The 18,018-nt window shown below is 41.1% G+C and overlaps 1 protein-coding gene across 1 annotated transcript in view; it reads right to left on the reverse strand.

Moving 5' to 3' along the window:
* Positions 1 to 14,167, reverse strand: part of LOC135200161 (neuralized-like protein 4) — a 304,677-nt gene extending 290,510 nt beyond the window's left edge. Inside the window, exon 1 of the mRNA XM_064228519.1 lies at positions 13,934 to 14,167. Coding sequence (XP_064084589.1) covers positions 13,934 to 14,089 — 156 coding nt within the window. The 5' untranslated portion in view covers positions 14,090 to 14,167. The remainder of the gene's footprint in view (positions 1 to 13,933) is intronic.
* Positions 14,168 to 18,018: the final 3,851 nt, after the last annotated feature.

Raw genomic sequence — 18,018 nt, forward strand, 5'->3', positions numbered from 1 at the left:
AAAAGCAGAACACTGAAACCCCCTACATTTACGGCATACAGTGTGAGGATCAACGAAGCTTTCGGTATCCTCACCTGCAGCCTACATTCACACACATTCTCACACTCACATTAGAATCAGACATACTGAGAAAATCCAAAAGAGTTATTCCAAAAACAGTCCACAGTAGCGAATGCCAAAACACGATCCAAATACGTCACCAAAAAGCCGAAAAACGTTGATCAAAGGTTGAAAAATGAATCTAAGTCAGGAGGTAATAACAACAATGTTGATACCACCGGCGACAGAGAAATATGATAGAAAACGGGGATGGTTCCTAGTCCTGCCGCCCAGGGCAGGCCGGTAGATCACCTGACCTACCTGTAGCGAGTGGCGCGAAATTTGAATTTCTGTCGGGGACGACGGAGTCTTAGCTATGTATATATCTGACAGGTAAGTTGATTGTATGAAAATATCATTTTCATACAATGAACTTACCTGTCAGATATATACTTAGCTGATTGGCACCCTTTGGTGGAGGGTAAGAGACAGCTAAAATGGAATAGACAGGTAAACAACATAGTTGTAGTATAAAAGAAAAACCTTGGTTCCTACCTGATAGGTGGTAGACTTCGTGGCTGTTGCCCGGTAGTCTGCATCACCTCAAGACTTTAGCGAGATATGTGATCTATGGCTAAGAGTTCTTGTGGGTCTGTCGATGGGTATATGAACCGCTTACTCGGCAGAGCCTGAAAGGACTTTGTCAATGGTACTGGACCACTTCTATGACACACCACCTTATGAAGGAGCACACAACCAATCCCGACCACCTGATCCTAACCACCATGTTAGTATAAAGAATTGTTCTGAGTTATCCCCGAACTCATTACAAACAACCCATAACTCGAAACTAATACGCATTCATACAAAAATTCCCCCCCCAAAAATTTTTAATACTCCTCCAAAAGATATCACAAGAGTTCCTTACTGAACAACAGTGACTGGCCGCCAGTGCAGCACCGAGCCCTCTTTGTCAGCAGAAATCTAGAACATATCTAGTAGAAGGTATGTACAAAGTTAAGGATTGGTGTTTGCTCCCGTACCCAGTATCGTATCCGCCGATACAAAAGGCCCCAGAGAAAAACATTTCTCGTAGGTCACGCGAACGTCTTTAAGATAGTGAGATGCAAATACCGAATTGCACCTCCAATATGGTCGTGTCAAGGATTTTCTTTAGCAACATATTCTTTTGAAAAGAGAGAGACGTCGCCACTGCTCTAACTTCATGAGCTTTTACTCTTAAAAGTGGAAAAGAGTCGTCAGGACAGAACTTGTGAGCATCTGTAATGACGCTCCTTATGAAGAAAGCTAATGCATTCTTTGACATGATTCTTGTGGGTCCTTAATCGAACACCAAAGACCTTGCCTAGAGCCTCCCATTTGTTTCTTCCTTTGTAAGTAGAACTTCAAGGCTCTTACAGGGCAAAGAGACCTTTCTGTTTCTCTACCCCCTAGACTCGATAAGCCTTTAATCTCGAATCTCTTGGGCCAGGATTCGAGGGGTTTTCATTTTTTTCGCTAGAAAAAGTGTTCTAAACGAAGCAGAAGGCCGAGTCTCTGTTGAAGCCTACTTCATCTTCAAGGGCGTGAAGTTCACCAATTCTTTTGGCTGTCGCCAAAGATAGGAGAAACAAGCATTTCCTCGTTAAATCCCTAAACGAAGCTAAATGAGGAGGCTCGAATCTGTCAGACGAAAAGGAACTTGAAAACTACATCCAGGTTCCAGCTGGGAGGAGTTAGTTCCTTAGATTTTTGTTGTTTCAAACGATCTAATCAAGTCGTGCAGATCTTTATTATCAGCAAGCTCTAGGTCTCTGTTTCTGAAGACTGCCGAAAGCATGCTCCTGATCCTTTTATAGTCGATACAGATAAGTGAGAGTCCTCTCTCAGGAACAAAAGGAAATCAGCGATTTCGGTTATAGAGGTACTGGAGGAGGACAACTTCTTAGACTTACACCACCTTCTAAAAACCTCCACTTAGACTGATAGACTCGTCTAGTGGAAGCTCTGCGGGCTCTAGCGATAGCGCTTGCAGCTTCGCGGAGAAAACCCCCCTCGCTCTGACAAGTCTTTCGATAGTCGAAAGGCAGTCAGAGCGAGAGCGGGGAGGTTTTGATGAAACCTCTCGAAGTGTGGCTGTCTGAGAAGATCCATCCTTCTTGTAAGGGATCTTGGAAGTCTACTGTCCACTCCAGCACCTCTGCAAACCAATCCTGTGCTGGCCAAAACGGGGCTATCAGGGTCATTCTTGTTCCGTTGGACGCTACAAACTTTCTCAACACTTGCCCCAGGATTTTGAAAGGGGGAAAAGCGTACACGTCTACATGAGACCAGTCTAGCAGGAAGGCGTCGACCACAAGAGCTCTTGGGTCTTCCACCACTGAGCAAAAGACTTCCAGCCTTTTGGAAAGGAATGTGGCGAACAGATCTACATGAGGAGTGCCCAAAGGTCCCAAGACTCTGACACACCTCTGAATGAAGGGTCCACTCTGTGTGAAGGACCTGGCTTCTCCTTGCTCAGTCTGTCCGCCCTGACGTTTCTCGTACCCTGAATAAATCTTGTCAGGAGGGAGATGTTCCTCTGGGATGTCCAAAGTAGCAGATCTCTTGCTATTTCGTAAAGGAACAAGGAGTGTGTTCCTCCTTGTTTCCGAATGTAGGAAAGTGCGGTAGTGTTGTCCACATTCACTTGGACCACACTGTTTGCCACAAAAGGTTCGAAGAACTTTAGAGCCAAGTGTACTGCCAGAAGTTCTTTGCAATTTATGTGCCAGGACACCTGTGCTGCCTTCCAGGTGCCTGACACTTCTCTCGGTCCTAGTGTTGCTCCCCAACCCTTCTCCGATGCGTCGAATATAACACTCGGCTTGGGTTCGGAACTTCCAGAGAAATTCCCTTTTTCTCTTTTAGAGGGGACAACCACCATTGTAGGTGTGGTTTCATTTCCACTGGAAGGAGAAAACTGTCGGAGAGAAGATGAAGTCTTCCTAGAGGAAAGAACTGTTCGAGCGAGGAAAGGGTCCCTAGAAGGCTTAACCATTCCCTCGCCGAAGTTCGTTCTTTCCCTAAGAAGAGAGAGACTTTTCTCCAAGCCTCTCACGATTCTCTCTTGCGAAGGAAATACTCGAAAACCCCGAGAATCCATCTGAATCCCAGATAGACTAAGTTCTGTCTGGGGATCAGCTGTGACTTCTCGAGGTTCACGAGTAGTCCCAACGACTTTATCAGGTCTAGGGTCAAAGAAAGGTCTCCAAACACTGTCTCTCTGTTCTGGCCCTGATGAGCCAATCGTCCAGATATAGAGAGATGTTGACGCCTTTGAGTGAAGAAACCTCGCCACATTCTTCATCAGGTTTGTGAAGACCTGAGGAGCTGTGGACAGGCCGAAACACAAGGCCCTGAACTGAAAGATCCTTCCCCCCGTCATGAAACGGAGGTACTTCTTCGAAGAAGGGTGAATCGGGACATGAAAATAAGCGTCCTGGAGATATCCACGACACCATCCAATCTCCTTGTCGTAAAGCTGCAAGGACTGAGGCCGAAGTCTCCATAGAGAACTTCTCCTTTAGAACAAACTTGTTCAGAGCGCTGACATCTAGTACCGGTCTCCAGCCCCCGAGGCTTTCGCAACCAGAAAAAAGACGATTGTAAAACCCCGGAGAGTTTGCTCCAGTACTAATTCTATAGCTCGTTTGTCCCACATTTGATCCACCATCAGACGAAGAGTATCCCTCAGTACAGGGTCCTGTACCTGGCTGACAGTTCCCGCGGATGGTCGTTAGGGGAGGACTGTCCTGGAAGGGGATAAGATATCCTTCCTGATTATAGACATCGAAGAGGCGTCCGAGTTTATGAATGTCCAGGCATCTGCAAATTCGAGAAGCCTGGCACCCACTGGTGTTTGGAGGTTGGCTGTCTCACTTCCCTTTCTTAAAGGGACGGGAAGAAGTTCTACCTCTCCTCTCAGGACCTCTCCTTTTAGAGGGAGCTCTGGAGGGAGGGCCTCCTCGAAAGGGCTGAACAGTAGAAGTAGGTCCTTTCTTGTCAACCGCAACTAGGGGTCTCTTCTTCCTTGCAGTCTGAAGGAGAAGATCCTGTGTCGCCTTCTCAGTCAGTGAGTGAGAAATGTCCTTCACTAACTGAGAAGGAAACAAGAAGTCTGACATGGGAGCGAAAACCAGGGCTGCTCTCTGTGAGGGAGAAACCGCCTTGGTTAAGAAGGCACTAAAAATACTCCTCTTCTTAAGGAGTACCGCTCCAAAGAGGGAGGAGACTTCTCCCGATCCGTCTTGTACTGCCTTGTCAATACATGACAGTATACTAAGAATGACTTCGGGGTCTAGACCTTCCGAGTCATGAGCCTTCTTAGACATCACCCCAAGGGACCAGTCTAGGAAATTAAACACTTCCAAAATATGGAAGAGGCCCTTGAGGAGATGATCAGTCTCAGAAATCGCCCAAGTCACACGAGCTCCATTCAAAGCGTGTCTACGCGATGAATCAGCCAAGGTCGAAAATTCCGCTTCAGCCGATGCTGGGAGAGAAAGGCCCATGTTCTCCCCAGTTCGGTACCACACACCTCTTTTACCAGAAAGTATGGCTGGAGGCATACAGAAGGTGGTTCTGACCAGATCCTTCTTCGACAACATCCACTTGTCAAGAGACTGTAGAGCTCTTTTCATAGAGATAGTCGGTCTCATCTTCAAAACCGACGAAGACTTCGGTACGATCGCACTCGAAAACAGTGATCGAGGCGAAGGAGGAGCAGCAGGAGTCAACGAATCTCCATACTCTTGCAAAAGAAGGTCTGTCAAAACTCTATAATTAGAGAAGCCTTCTCTACCGATAGCCTCGTCTTCCGAATCTACGTCCACACCGTGCGGAGAATCGGCTTGAAATACGAGAGGATCTTCACCAAGTTCTCTCTCTACTGGCGACAAAGTCCTACTAGGAGAGGGACTCATAGAGTGAACAGATTCTCTCTCAAGTCTACTAGTTGTCTCGTGTCTGCTTGACTTCTCACGCCTGGCAAGCTCTTCGCGCTTGGCTGGCGCTTCGCGCTTGGCTGGAGCTTGTTGCTTGGCTGGCGTCTCGCGCCTGGCTGACGCCTCGCGCTTGTCTGGTGCCTCGCGCTTGGCTGACTCCTCGCGCCTCGCGCTTGGCTGACTCCTCGCGCCTGGCTGGCGCCTCGCGCTTGGCTGACTCCTCGCGCCTGGCTGGCGCCTCGCGCTGCTCTGGCCTTCGCGCCTGTGGCTGGCGCCTCGCGCCTTCGGCTGGCGCCTCGCGCCTGGCTGGCGCTTCGCGTGCCTGAGAGTATCCTTGTCTAGAGCAACTCGCTCGGATAGCTCCTGACGCCTGAAAGAATCTTCGCGCCTGGAAGACGTCTCGCGCTTGTAAGGCTCTTCATGCCTGAAGGACGCTTCACGTCTGGCAGGCGAAAGAAGACGAGACTTCTTAATAGGAAGTCTAGCGTCCTTCTTGCGAGGGGGATCCCTCGAAAGAACTCCAACCAAAGAGGCTAACTGTTCTTGCACAGCTAACAATATCCTCTTGGAAGCCACACCAGCGTCCTCTTCAATAGAAGAAGCAGGAGACCTCGAAGGTGTGCGATCCTCAACTACCGATCGAGGAGGCGTCGAGACCATCTTAGCCTTCTTGATAGAAGAGGGGGCTTCCTCTGAGAAGCGCTCCGGGCTCGAGTCAAGCGCGCGTTCTTTCCAGTGCCTTTTCAGTGGCCTAGAAAGATCCGAGTCCTTCCACCCTCGTTTAGGTGAAGGAGAACCGGACGACGAGAAACAATCTCGTAGGACGCTACTATTAAAGCGGTCCTGAGCAGACTGTAGCGAAACAGAACCTGCTGAAGGGACGCCTGACCGTTGGGGATTCCCCACAACCTCCGTACGACTTTCGACTTTCCTTCTCCTCTGGGTATGTGAGTTTGGAAGAGGTCTAGGCCTGGGAGCATCGCAGGGACGGTCAGACGCCCCCTCCACAACACTGGGAACACTCACTTCACTAAGCAAATCACTATCACTTCCCTTACCTTGCATGGCCGCCATTTTGTCTTCATCGTACGAAGAGTAGCCTTCATATTGGCAATTTCAGAAGCCGAATCTGAATGCAAAGCCTGTGAGGGTTCAGATACAGAGGGAGAATCAAAATCATTAATTAAAGGAGAGTTAGACTCAGAAAAAGGCTCAATAGGCCTTGTACACACACCCTTCTGTGCAGCCCGTCTAATTCTATCCCTCTCTAACTTCTTCAAGTAAGAAGTTAGAGTCTTCCATTCATTAGCATTCAACTTTTCACACTCAATACAGATGTTAGCTAAAGAACAGTCAAACCCCCTACACTTATGACATACAGTGTGAGGATCAACCGAAGCCTTCGGTATCCTCACCTTGCAGCCTACATTCACACACACTCTCACACTAACATTGAATCAGACATTCTATCAGAAAAATCAAAAGCAAGGTCCAAATCCAGTCCACGGTAGCGAATGCCAAAACAACGATCCAGTACGTCACCAAGAAATCCAATAAAGATGATCAAAAAGTCTTGAAAAGCGAATTCCAGTCAGGAGGTAGTAACAACAATGTTGATACCACCGGCGACAGAGAAAATATGATAGAAAATGGGAATGGTTTCCTAGTCCTGCCGCCCAGGGCAGGCCGGTAGATCACCTGACCTACCTGTAGCGAGTGGCGCGAAATTTGAATTTCTGTCGGGGACGACGGAGTCTTAGCTAAGTATACGTATATCTGACAGGTAAGTTCACTGTATGAAAATATTAATTATCTCTCTCTCTCTTACAGAGATGTATGTCTTTTGCATAAATAAATAAATTATTTACTATTTTCAAATATTAATGTAAACAGCAATAATATAAATTCATTAAAGAAAATACTATAGCCAATTAGTAAGATTTTAGTTTATAAATTTAAAAAAATTATGTAAGAATAAAGGAAATCCCAGTCTTCTCTCTCTAACTCCAGGTACCAAAACTGTCAAATATATCAAGTAATATGACAGAAGGGGGAGGAGCTGTTGCGTTGTTGCCACCAAGTGTTCATGTAATTTCTCTCTCTCTCTCTCTCTCTCTCTCTCTCCTCGTCTCTCTCTCTCTCTCTCTCTCTCTCCTCTCTCTCGTCTCTCCTCTCTCTCTTACTGAGACAAGAATTTTTATAGTATATATGTACTATATGTTTATTAATATTTTCAAATAATATAATAATAACCATAATACAAATAACTGTTATTAGAAAATTCATATTATGTGATAGTATTTTAAAGAAATACAAGATTCTATCCATTTCACTCTTTTAAACAAGGATAACTCTCTCTCTCTCTCTCTCTCTCTCTCTCTCTCTCTCTCTCTCTCTCTCTCTCTCTCATTCATTTACTGAATGAAAGAATTTTTATGGTACTGGTATGTAATATGTGTATTGATATTTTCAGTTGTTAATAATAATAATAATTACAAAATTTGTGTGTGGTAGTATTTTAAAGAGAAAAATAACCTTTCCATTTCACTTACGTAATGATGACTCCTCTCTCTTACTGAGATGAGAGAATTTTTATGGTAGATGTGTGTGTTTATTAATATTTTCAAATAATAATAATAATAATAATAATAATAAAATAATAATAAAAGGCGCCTAGAAAAGCAAATCATGGTGATGAGATCTGACTTGAGTAAACTGAATGAGATGGCAGAAAAATGGCTAAGAAGCAAGAAAAAACAAGGGAGGAACTAAACAAGAAATACAAAGTACAAGAGGGGAGGGGATAAACAACACAATAGAAAGATGTAAAACAGAGCTTAAGGCCAAAGCACATAAGATCCAATGGTACATGAACAGGAATAAGGGATACCAACAGAACAAACTATAGTATTCAGAACCAACCAGAAAAGACTATACAGCCAACTAAGAGGGGAAGACAACCACCAAGAAATTCCTGAAGCCGAACCAAGTAAGAGACCCTGGGAAAACATATGGAGCAATCCGGTATCACACAACAAACATTGAACATGGCTCCAGGAAGTCAAGGAAGAAGAAACAGGGAGAATAAAACAAAGATTCACAGAGATCACAACAGACACAGTCAAGACACCAACTAAAGAAAATGCCAACTGGAAAGCCCCAGGTCCCAATGAAGTCCATGGATACTGGCTCAAAAACTTCAAGGCCCTACACCCACGAATAGCAGAACAACTCCAGCATTGTATCTCAAATCACCATGCACCCAAATGGATGACCACAGTAAGAACATCCTTAGTGCAAAAAGACAAGAGTAAGGGAAATATAGCCAGTAACTACAGGCCTATCACCTGCCTACCAATAATGTGGAAGTTACTAACAGTTATCATCAATGAAAGGCTATACAACTGCCTAGAGGAGACAAACCATCCCCTACCAACAGAAAGGGTGCAGAAGGAAGTGTAGGGGCACAAAAGACCAGCTCCTGATATACAAAAATGGTAATGAAGAACAGTAGGAGAAGGAAAGAAAACCTCCTAAGCATGGCATGGATAGACTATAAGAAAGCCTTTGACATGATACCACACACATGGCTAATAGAATGCCTGAAAATATATGGGGCAGAGGAAAACACCATCAGCTTCCTCAAAAATACAATGCACAACTGGAATACAATACTTACAAGCTCTGGAATAAGACTAGCAGAGGTTAATATCAGGAGAGGGATCTTCCAGGGTGACTCACTGTCCCCACTACTCTTCGTAGTAGCCATGATTCCCATGACAAAAGTACTACAGAAGATGGATGCCAGGTACCAACTCAAGAAAAGAGGCACCAGAATCAACCATCTGATGTTCATGGACGACATCAAGCTGTATGGTAAGAGCATCAAGGAAATGGATACCCTAATCCAGACTGTAAGGAGTGTATCTGGGGACATCAGGTTGGAATGGAAAAATGCGCCTTAGTCAACATACAAAAAGGCAAAGTAATGAGAACTGAAGGGATAAAGCTACCAGATGGGAGCAACATCAAACACACAGATGAGACTGGATACAAATACCTGGGAATAATGGAAGGAGGGGATATAAAACACCAAGAGATGAAGGACACGATCAGGAAAGAATATATGCAGAGACTCAAGGCGATACTCAAATCAAAACTCAACGCTGGAAATATGATAAAAGCCATAAACACATGGGCAGTACCAGTAATCAGATACAGCGCAGGAATAGTGGAATGGACGAAGGCAGAACTCCGCAGCATAAATCAGAAAACCAGGAAACATATGACAATACACAAAGCACTACACCCAAGAGCAAATACGGACAGACTACGTATACATAACACGAAAGGAAGGAGGGAGAGGACTACTAAGTATAGAGGACTGCGTCAACATCGAGAACAGAGCACTGGGGCAATATCTGAAAACCAGTGAAGACGAGTGGCTAAAGAGTGCATGGGAAGAAGGACTAATAAAAGTAGACGAAGACCCACAAATATAAAGAGACAAGAGAATGATAAACAGAACAGTGGAATGGCACAACAAACCAATGCACGGGCAATACATGAGACAGACTAAAGAACTAGCCGGCGATGACACATGGCAATGGCTACAGTGGGGAGAGCTAACGAAAGAAACTGAAGGAATGATGACAGCGGCACAAGATCAGGCCCTAAGAACCAGATATGTTCAAAGAACGATAGACGGAAATAACATCTCTCCCATATGTAGGAAGTGCAATACGAAAAATGAAACCATAAACCACATAGCAAGCGAACGCCCAGCACTTGCACAGAACCAGTACAAAAAGAGGCATGATTCAGTGGCAAAAGCCCTCCACTGGAACCTGTGCAAGAAACATCAGCTACCTTGCAGTAATAAGTGGTACGAGCACCAACCTGAGGGAGTGATAGAAAATGATCAGGCAAAGATCCTCTGGGACTATGGTATCAGAACAGATAGGGTGATACATGCAAATAGACCAGACGTGACGTTGATTGACAAAGTCAAGAAGAAAGTATCACTCATTGATGTCGCAATACCATGGGACACCAGAGTTGAAGAGAAAGAGAGGGAAAAAATGGATAAGTATCAAGACCTGAAAATAGAAATAAGAAGGATATGGGATATGCCAGTGGAAATTGTACCCATAATCATAGGAACACTAGGCACGATCCCAAGATCCCTGAAAAAAAAATTAGAAAAACTAGAGGCTGAAGTAGCTCCAGGACTCATGCAGAAGAGTGTGATCCTAGAAATGGCGCACATAGTAAGAAAAGTGATGGACTCCTAAGGAGGCAGGATGCAACCGGAACCCGATACTATAAATACCACCCAGTCGAATTAGAGGACTGTGATAGAGCACACAAAAAAAAAATAAATAAATAAAAAAAAAAGATAATAATAACAATGTAACCTAATGTCAAATGAAAGTACTTCCCTTTGTCTTTCTCTGTGAAGCTCGAGCTCAGGAAGCTGTCACATATGTCAAGAAATATGACAGAGGAGGGGAACATTGCCATATAATGTCAACAAATTTAATGGTTTTTTGCAATTTCTCTCTCTCTCTCTCTCTCTCTCTCTCTCTCTCTCTCTCTCTCTCTCTCTCTCTCTCTCTCTCTCTGAGATGAGATCAGTTTCATGGTACATGTATGTAATTAGTTAATTATTAATATTTTCCAATAATAATACTATAATATGTATAATAATAATACTATAACTGTAATTACAATATTCATATGTGAAGTACAATAATCTTTCAATTTCACTCTTTTAAATACTGTAAGGACAACTCTCTCTCTCTCTCTCATAGTGGTAACTCTCTCTCTCTCTTGGCTGCAAGTGTTAGAAGTATTTACGTACGTATACACCTTGAATTGTACTAATGTTTAAGATTACTTTGAAATTATATTAATACAATCTAAGATTAATACAGTAATATGATAATTTAAGAACATTTTATGTAGGATGTTACATAAGGTATTCATTTGGTGTTTCTATTTCTTCCTTCTTTTATCTCTCACTCTCTCAGCAAAAGAATTAAAAGACAAACAAACATATACTTGTTCAGCCCTCTCTTTCTCTCTTTGGAAAAGATATATGTATATTTATGGGAGGGGAAGAAGTATTGCCTATAGAAGTTCATTTCAATCTTACTTACTGCCATCACAACTGAAACTCCACAGTGCTTATTTGATTGTTATTATACACATTTTGGTCTCAATTCACTCTACACTGCACTTTAAACAAGTTGCTGTTCCTGGTTCCTAAGCGCGCGCGCCACAAACACAGTTGCGAACAACAGAAGACGAAACTGCAAAGTTTTATTTCCTAAATTGTTTACTTTACTCGTTATTTAGTTCAACTTTACTTTGTTATTTAAAAATTTTAATTTAATTCATGTATATTATCCTTTTTTTGCAACCAAATTAACCTGGAAAATTACAGATATTTCTAAAGTAGATACAATCCAATGTTTCTAACCTTTTCGTACATCTGGCTTCCGAAAACCATAGAGGAACGACTACGGATAAGTTGATTATATGTTTTTTTTTTGCTTTTTTGTTTTTGCTAGCACTTTTCATTGATTTAAGTCTATATTAGTATTTCGAATTTCTTTAATAACTGTATGCAAGAAATAAATGTATAAATGTAACCTTTAATGTTTGCATGCTAAGAATGACAAAATCATTGTTGCCACATTAGTGGAGGCTTCACACATACGCCGATTCATTATTATAAACTGTTTCCATGAATTCTAGTTGTCATAGTAATGCAATAATAATAAAATTGCTTTAATATTTATGTATATATACTTCCAATACATAGCCTAATTTCACCAATTTCCACGTTTTGTGAAGTCTTAAACCCAGTTTGGAGGGTGAACACATACCGAATGGCAACAGAGAGAGAGAGAGAGAGAGAGATAGAGATGAGAGAGAGAGAGAGAGAGAGAGAGAGAGAGGCGAAGGAAGGAGAGAGAGAGAGAGAGAGAGAGAGAGAGGAAGAGAAGAAAGAGAGAGAGAGAGAGAGAGAGAGAGAGAGAAGGAAACGGGTGGCGGTGGTGGGGGGGGAGAGGGTAGGAGGAGCTTTTTACGCGTGTTCATATCCATTTCTGCATAATGGAGTTTTTGTCTCTTGGTACAAGGACAAGTGTCGTTATTCTTTACGATTAGTGATTCACGATACCCTTATAAATTACGGCACTGGGTGTAATGCACTATAGCAAAATCTTGTTCTGATACGAGTGTTCGTTACAGGAATAGATATTGCCCAAAAACGTGCTTGCACTGTCGCTGAAACCCATAGTAGGTATGCTGCTTAGTTGTCAATCATCAAGTTTTTTGTAATCAAGTATTTTTTATATGCTAGCTATTATTGAATAAGTTTGTATTCTTCTCAATCAAAACATATGCCCCTCAATGCTAACTTTCCTCTTTTAACGACTTTCTGGTCATTGCAAATTTGGCCCCATAATTTCTTATGGTGCGAAAACAGAGGCGCATCGACCGAAAACGATTGCGTCACACTACGACGATAATCTGGCAGTAAAACATCTTCATATATCCAAAAAGTAAATAATAAAGATATATAAGCGCATTACGATTATAACAATTACATGAGTAGCTGATAATCTGCATGAATAATTGGTAAACTGTTCTGCAAGAAAGTTGAGTAAAGCAATTATTTACAATAGGTACGAAAGCCAAGATGTCATGACGTCATAATACAGGACTTAAACGAACGTTCTAATTCCAAAAAATAATTACTTAAATTTGAGTCAGAATCGAATTACTTTTTCAATAACGAATATTTTCAAATTAATCATCATGAATACGTAAAATATTGATGTTTTACTATTTATTTAAAAAATCATCCAAGTGCACGCTTCGTCGTCGTCTTCTACCAAAACAGTTGTTTACTAACAAACGTCGTTGTTGTGATGAAAGTGCCCTAACGTCTGTGGGTACAAGTGGTTTGCGGATTTATCACTGGAAATGGGAAGTTTATTGACACAAGCGACTCCGTAACATCGAGATGGCGTCAATCTTCTAAATAGATATTTCGAGTTGTAAGTAAAAATGTTGAAAGCGTTTTGGTGAGATTATGACTGCCATGTACACCCTTTTCACTACCCTCTGTTAAAAATCTTAAAATTTGGCCTTAATTTCTAACTTTGGAGAAAATACTTACTTCAAAAGGAGAGTAGAGGTCTTTAGCTCCGTTTCTCACCAACAACAAGTCGTGACTGATGCCCATCTCCGGTGTCAGGACGCGTTATAATGTACTTTTTTTGGGGGGTTGTTCACGTTGATATTACATGGTCCATCCCTGTACCATGCGGTTTTTTACCCTAGTAGCCTAGGTACAGCCTGTTTCAACATTCATTTCTGGGACAGGTGCTTCTAAACAGTAGGTAGCCTAGTAGGTAATCTAGCTACACACAACATTCATACGAGTGGAGAGGCTACTACCTACTACTACCTAGGTAGTAGCTAGGTAGGTACCTACCTACCAAGTAGGTATTCATGTAACCTATTTAAAAAATATTTACCGCCTGTGGGAGCAACCATGACATCATAGGAATTTGGCTAAACCCTGTCAGCCACATTCAACCCTAAGTAATCCTGATGGTGAGTGAGCATCAATACCGCGAAAGACTTAATCACCAGATAAACACAATACCAAGGTAGGTTGACTACCTAGCTTGAGGACATCACAGATGACCCGACCGAAATTGCCTTATTACTAGGTAGTAACACAGAATTAGCAGAACCAAACCATCATTCCCTTCTACCAGTAACTACACTGCATTAAAACATCCGTGGTTAACAATATTAATTAGCTATTGACGTTACTGTCGCTCATGAAAAGAAAAACAACAAACACGAGATCACAGACAAGTCACCTTTTTGTCAATTTTAACCTCGAACATTTCATTGTCTTTTATGGGCTCCAAGCTAAATATGAGACCCCTGTTGAACTCCTGCGTGGGGTTGGCCCGAGCTGCCGTTTTGTTTCCATTGCAAAAGTGGACACAACCCCCGCAGCGAGGGTGGAACATGGCGCAGAAAATAATGAAGATATTGTTGATGTCCCCTGTGTGTACACTTTGCTGGGAGCAGACTGTCTTGGAAATTGATGAACTGTTCGAAACCGTACCGAAACGCGTTCTCCCAACAAAGTATCGGCACTTGTAGTCAGAATGAGCTACTTTCTGCTGAGCATATGCCTACCTTTGTGAGATATACATTCAATTTTAGTTATCATAAACACTTTCTTCAATCATTAGACAATGTTTCTTCCTCTTCATAATACACCCGACCTACAAAAACCTCAGTTCGAGCCGTTGTACAATGGAACATCTAAATGTTCGAGACAGTTCATTTGTGAATCTGCAAAACAATATCTATTTTGACAAGATTTCTGTTTGTTTGCAAACAAAATTAAGAGAAGTTTATTCGCTGAAAGGTTAATCTAACTATTCCTTAAAACTCATATGATTCTGAGAATTGAAAATAAGTCAACATCATTTCCATGAGCAATTAAACTACATGATATAAATCCAATTGTGCAATAACAATTAATTTATAATAGCGTATACTTAATATAAAATTTTTTGAAGAATGTGTATATGAAAAGGTCTTATATCACCTTCATAATGTTCATAATAAACAAATTGTCCATAACAGCTGACTTTGGCCCGCCTTTTTCAAATGTCAATGTTGACACCCGTCCAAAACAAAGATTATTTTATGGCAGACGACCCCTCGTGTGCACCTTATAAAGAATAACAACAATTCTTTCAGTTGTCTTGTTAAATAAGAATGCAGAAAACGTTATTCCAAACTAATTCCATGGAAAATAGGATCAAATTCACCTTCAACGCATCTGACAAGCTTCATTCATTATGTGACTACGTGCAGGAATTGCTTTGCTCGATACAGACTATGACGGCGCAATGCATTATGGCACCATTTTGTCCTTGGACTTCCCCCCCGGAAGCGAACGTTTCGTGAGCTTCAAATACGCTGTTTCATCTCAGGCTCATGAATGGTACTTTTAGGTGAGTGCTTCACAAACTTCCAACAAACGTTTTTTTCACATACTTAGGAGTCAATGATAATGTAACTCGATATACAGTAAATTATGTGTTTTCTCATTGACTTTAGACCTGTCACATGCAGAAATATAGTGATGCACAAAAAATCGTAATATTATAGTATACAAAAACATGTAAAAACCTCATTTTCACCTTTCGAGGGAAATTAAAGGTTTTTCCATTTCTTAAAAAGACTTCCTTTATTAAATGTTGTTTTAAACATTTGTCCTCATTTGGTGAGCAAACGACAGCATATAGAATACTGAAATATGCTTATATAAGCCCAAAATGATACAGCAATTATCTGTGATCGAGAAATTTGAACTGTGTGGGAAATGGTTACCAAATGCCGCACCAGATGTCTCTGCAGCAGCGCAAACAAATTGGCGGGCCGCACGAACTGAATCTGTTTGACAAGAATTAGATTTACATGCAAGTGCATGCCAACTGATATACCTAGATACCACTACGACGACTTGAGAAAGCCAGGGCCGATAGGTAAGTGACAGCAGATTATGCCATTATCTTTCACTATCATTTTATAGTATAACAATATAAGAGAAAAGTACTAGCCGTTAGTCTACGTAGTGAATAATTCTGCATGTTCTTTGTGGAATTGAAATACCTACGACTCTAGGAAGAGTTGCCTTTGTTCTAAGGGTTTTAATGTGAGCAAACCTATAGGCTGGACTAAAATTGGCGAGAATGTAGGCTGTACAAGGTGACAAGGTCTCAGCCAAAAATTAAGTAAACCTATACCTACCTACTACTAGGCTAGTACTAGCTAGGTACCTACCTAATTTATGGCGTCATACGGCCGTCCCCGGCTAAGTAATTAGCCTAAGTCAAGGGATGTGAGGGAGAAGCCCCCACCTTTAAAGGGGTATGGGGGCAAGCAAACCCCCCATCTAGGTAATGCTTGATTCACGCAGGGTTAGGTTAGGCTATTGCTGCCAAAACCCCCGATTCCCATAGGGCCCCCAAACATGTTGGGTGGTTGTAGAATAAAGGTGGTTACTTCCTATTTTACTGACAAAGGTTTTTTCCCTTTTTTTATTTCTGGCATAGATAAACCAAATAAAAGGTTGGTAACTTGGTGATTCTTACTAGGCTATCAAAGCTGTGCAAGCTTATAAAAAAGTAGACTCCCAAAGTTAAGACAGAGTGCCAGAAATTGGAAGCTCAGGTACCGGAGGACAATTTTAAACTAACTATATCTCCTAATTTCGAGGACATTTGAGGTGCTGGAGGGTCTGCCCCACTTGAATTTATTAAAACAACATTAAAATAACATCAAGAAGCTGTCTTATTAAATGACACAAGGGTAAAAATGTGGGATCCTCTTCAATTTCTTTATCTAGAACTATAGTCTAACTTAGTATTTGGCTTATTTAACCTAACCTTCGTAAATTTACAATAAATCAGCTTTTTAATGATAACATGGGCTATATTGGTTAGATTAAGTAATATTAGGTTAGGTTGTATTTATGTACATTAATGGTCAGTGGATCCCGCATTCTTAACGCTTACCAATAGTGTATAGAATGCGTAGATACTAGGCTAGTCATTAAGTGAGGCAATATCAAATAGCAAAAATAATTTTGTTTAAAGTTGCCTCAAGTCCAAGTAATGCTTAATTGACAGAGGTTAGGTTAAGTGTTATAGGCATTATTTGGACACTAAATTTTGTGTACTAGCCTAACCTATATTGTTTAACCTAACCTCCACTTTAAACAACATTATTTTCATTATTAGACATTTCCTCCCTTAGTGTCTTATCTATGCATTCTATACACTATTCTCCTTAATTCTAGGCATCTAATTTTTTATAAGCTCATGTGGCTCTAATAGTAAGAATTACCCAAAAGTTTTTTTTTTGGGGGGGGGATTATTTTTATGGAAAAAAAGAGGACTTCTAGCATTGAAAGAAAAGTAATGGGTGATGTTAGTGCAATTAGTGTTTGAGGAACAGATATTCATGGTAAATATTGAGAAACTCATTGTAGGTTTCAATGCTGCGATAATATTACCTTTACATTTTTATGAAATATGATAAAGCACTGTATTTGTAAAACCAATGTTAAAAATAAATAAATAATTCAGTCCTGTAATTATATGGTAGCAGCAAATCAGCTTTTTGCTTACAAACTCACCTGGGCTATTCCCTTTCGCATGGTTCAGGATAAAATGAATGAGGTATAGCTTCATATTTTCCTCAGGGTCTGCAAGTTCATTATCTTATTACAGTATAATGGACTATATAGTGAGTTACCAGAACAGTTAATTTATATATCATGTGAAATTTCATAGCCCTACCCTATATTGTACTGGTATATTCATGTATATTATTTTTTGTTAATCAGTTGTTACTAATAAGGTGCAATTAACTTGAATTAAAGAATTGCAAAATCAGTTCAAAAACACTGTAGGCAACAGTAACACATACAATACCTAATGTGTGAGAGAGGGAAAACTACATAAAAATCACTTTTTCAGGATGCGACTTAAATTGTTTGTGGAGGCTGAGGCATGGCTGAATTGTGTCATGGCATCTGGTTGAAAAGGTGGAACTGTATCAGACAGTTTTTGGCAGCTATTACCGCTTCAGTGAAAATTATGAGGAAGAAATCAATGACTCCACAGAGGAAGGGAGATGAAAGTGTGTGCGTCCAAATTATGTTTTTTTTTTTATATGTATCTACATATTGGCATGTTTTATAAGGTTTATTTCATGTATATTTTCTGTGTTTGTACATGCATATATCTGTTACCAAAAGAAATATAGAAATAAAACCAAAACAAATGGTTCATGCGCTTGGTGGGATGTGATATATTTGAATCTCTCATCTTTTGTTTATATCATTCCAAGTGGTTGCAATCTTCAGTATGGT

The sequence above is a fragment of the Macrobrachium nipponense genome, chromosome 26 (genome assembly GCF_015104395.2).
Source record: "Macrobrachium nipponense isolate FS-2020 chromosome 26, ASM1510439v2, whole genome shotgun sequence".
Taxonomy (NCBI): Eukaryota; Metazoa; Arthropoda; class Malacostraca; order Decapoda; family Palaemonidae; genus Macrobrachium; species Macrobrachium nipponense.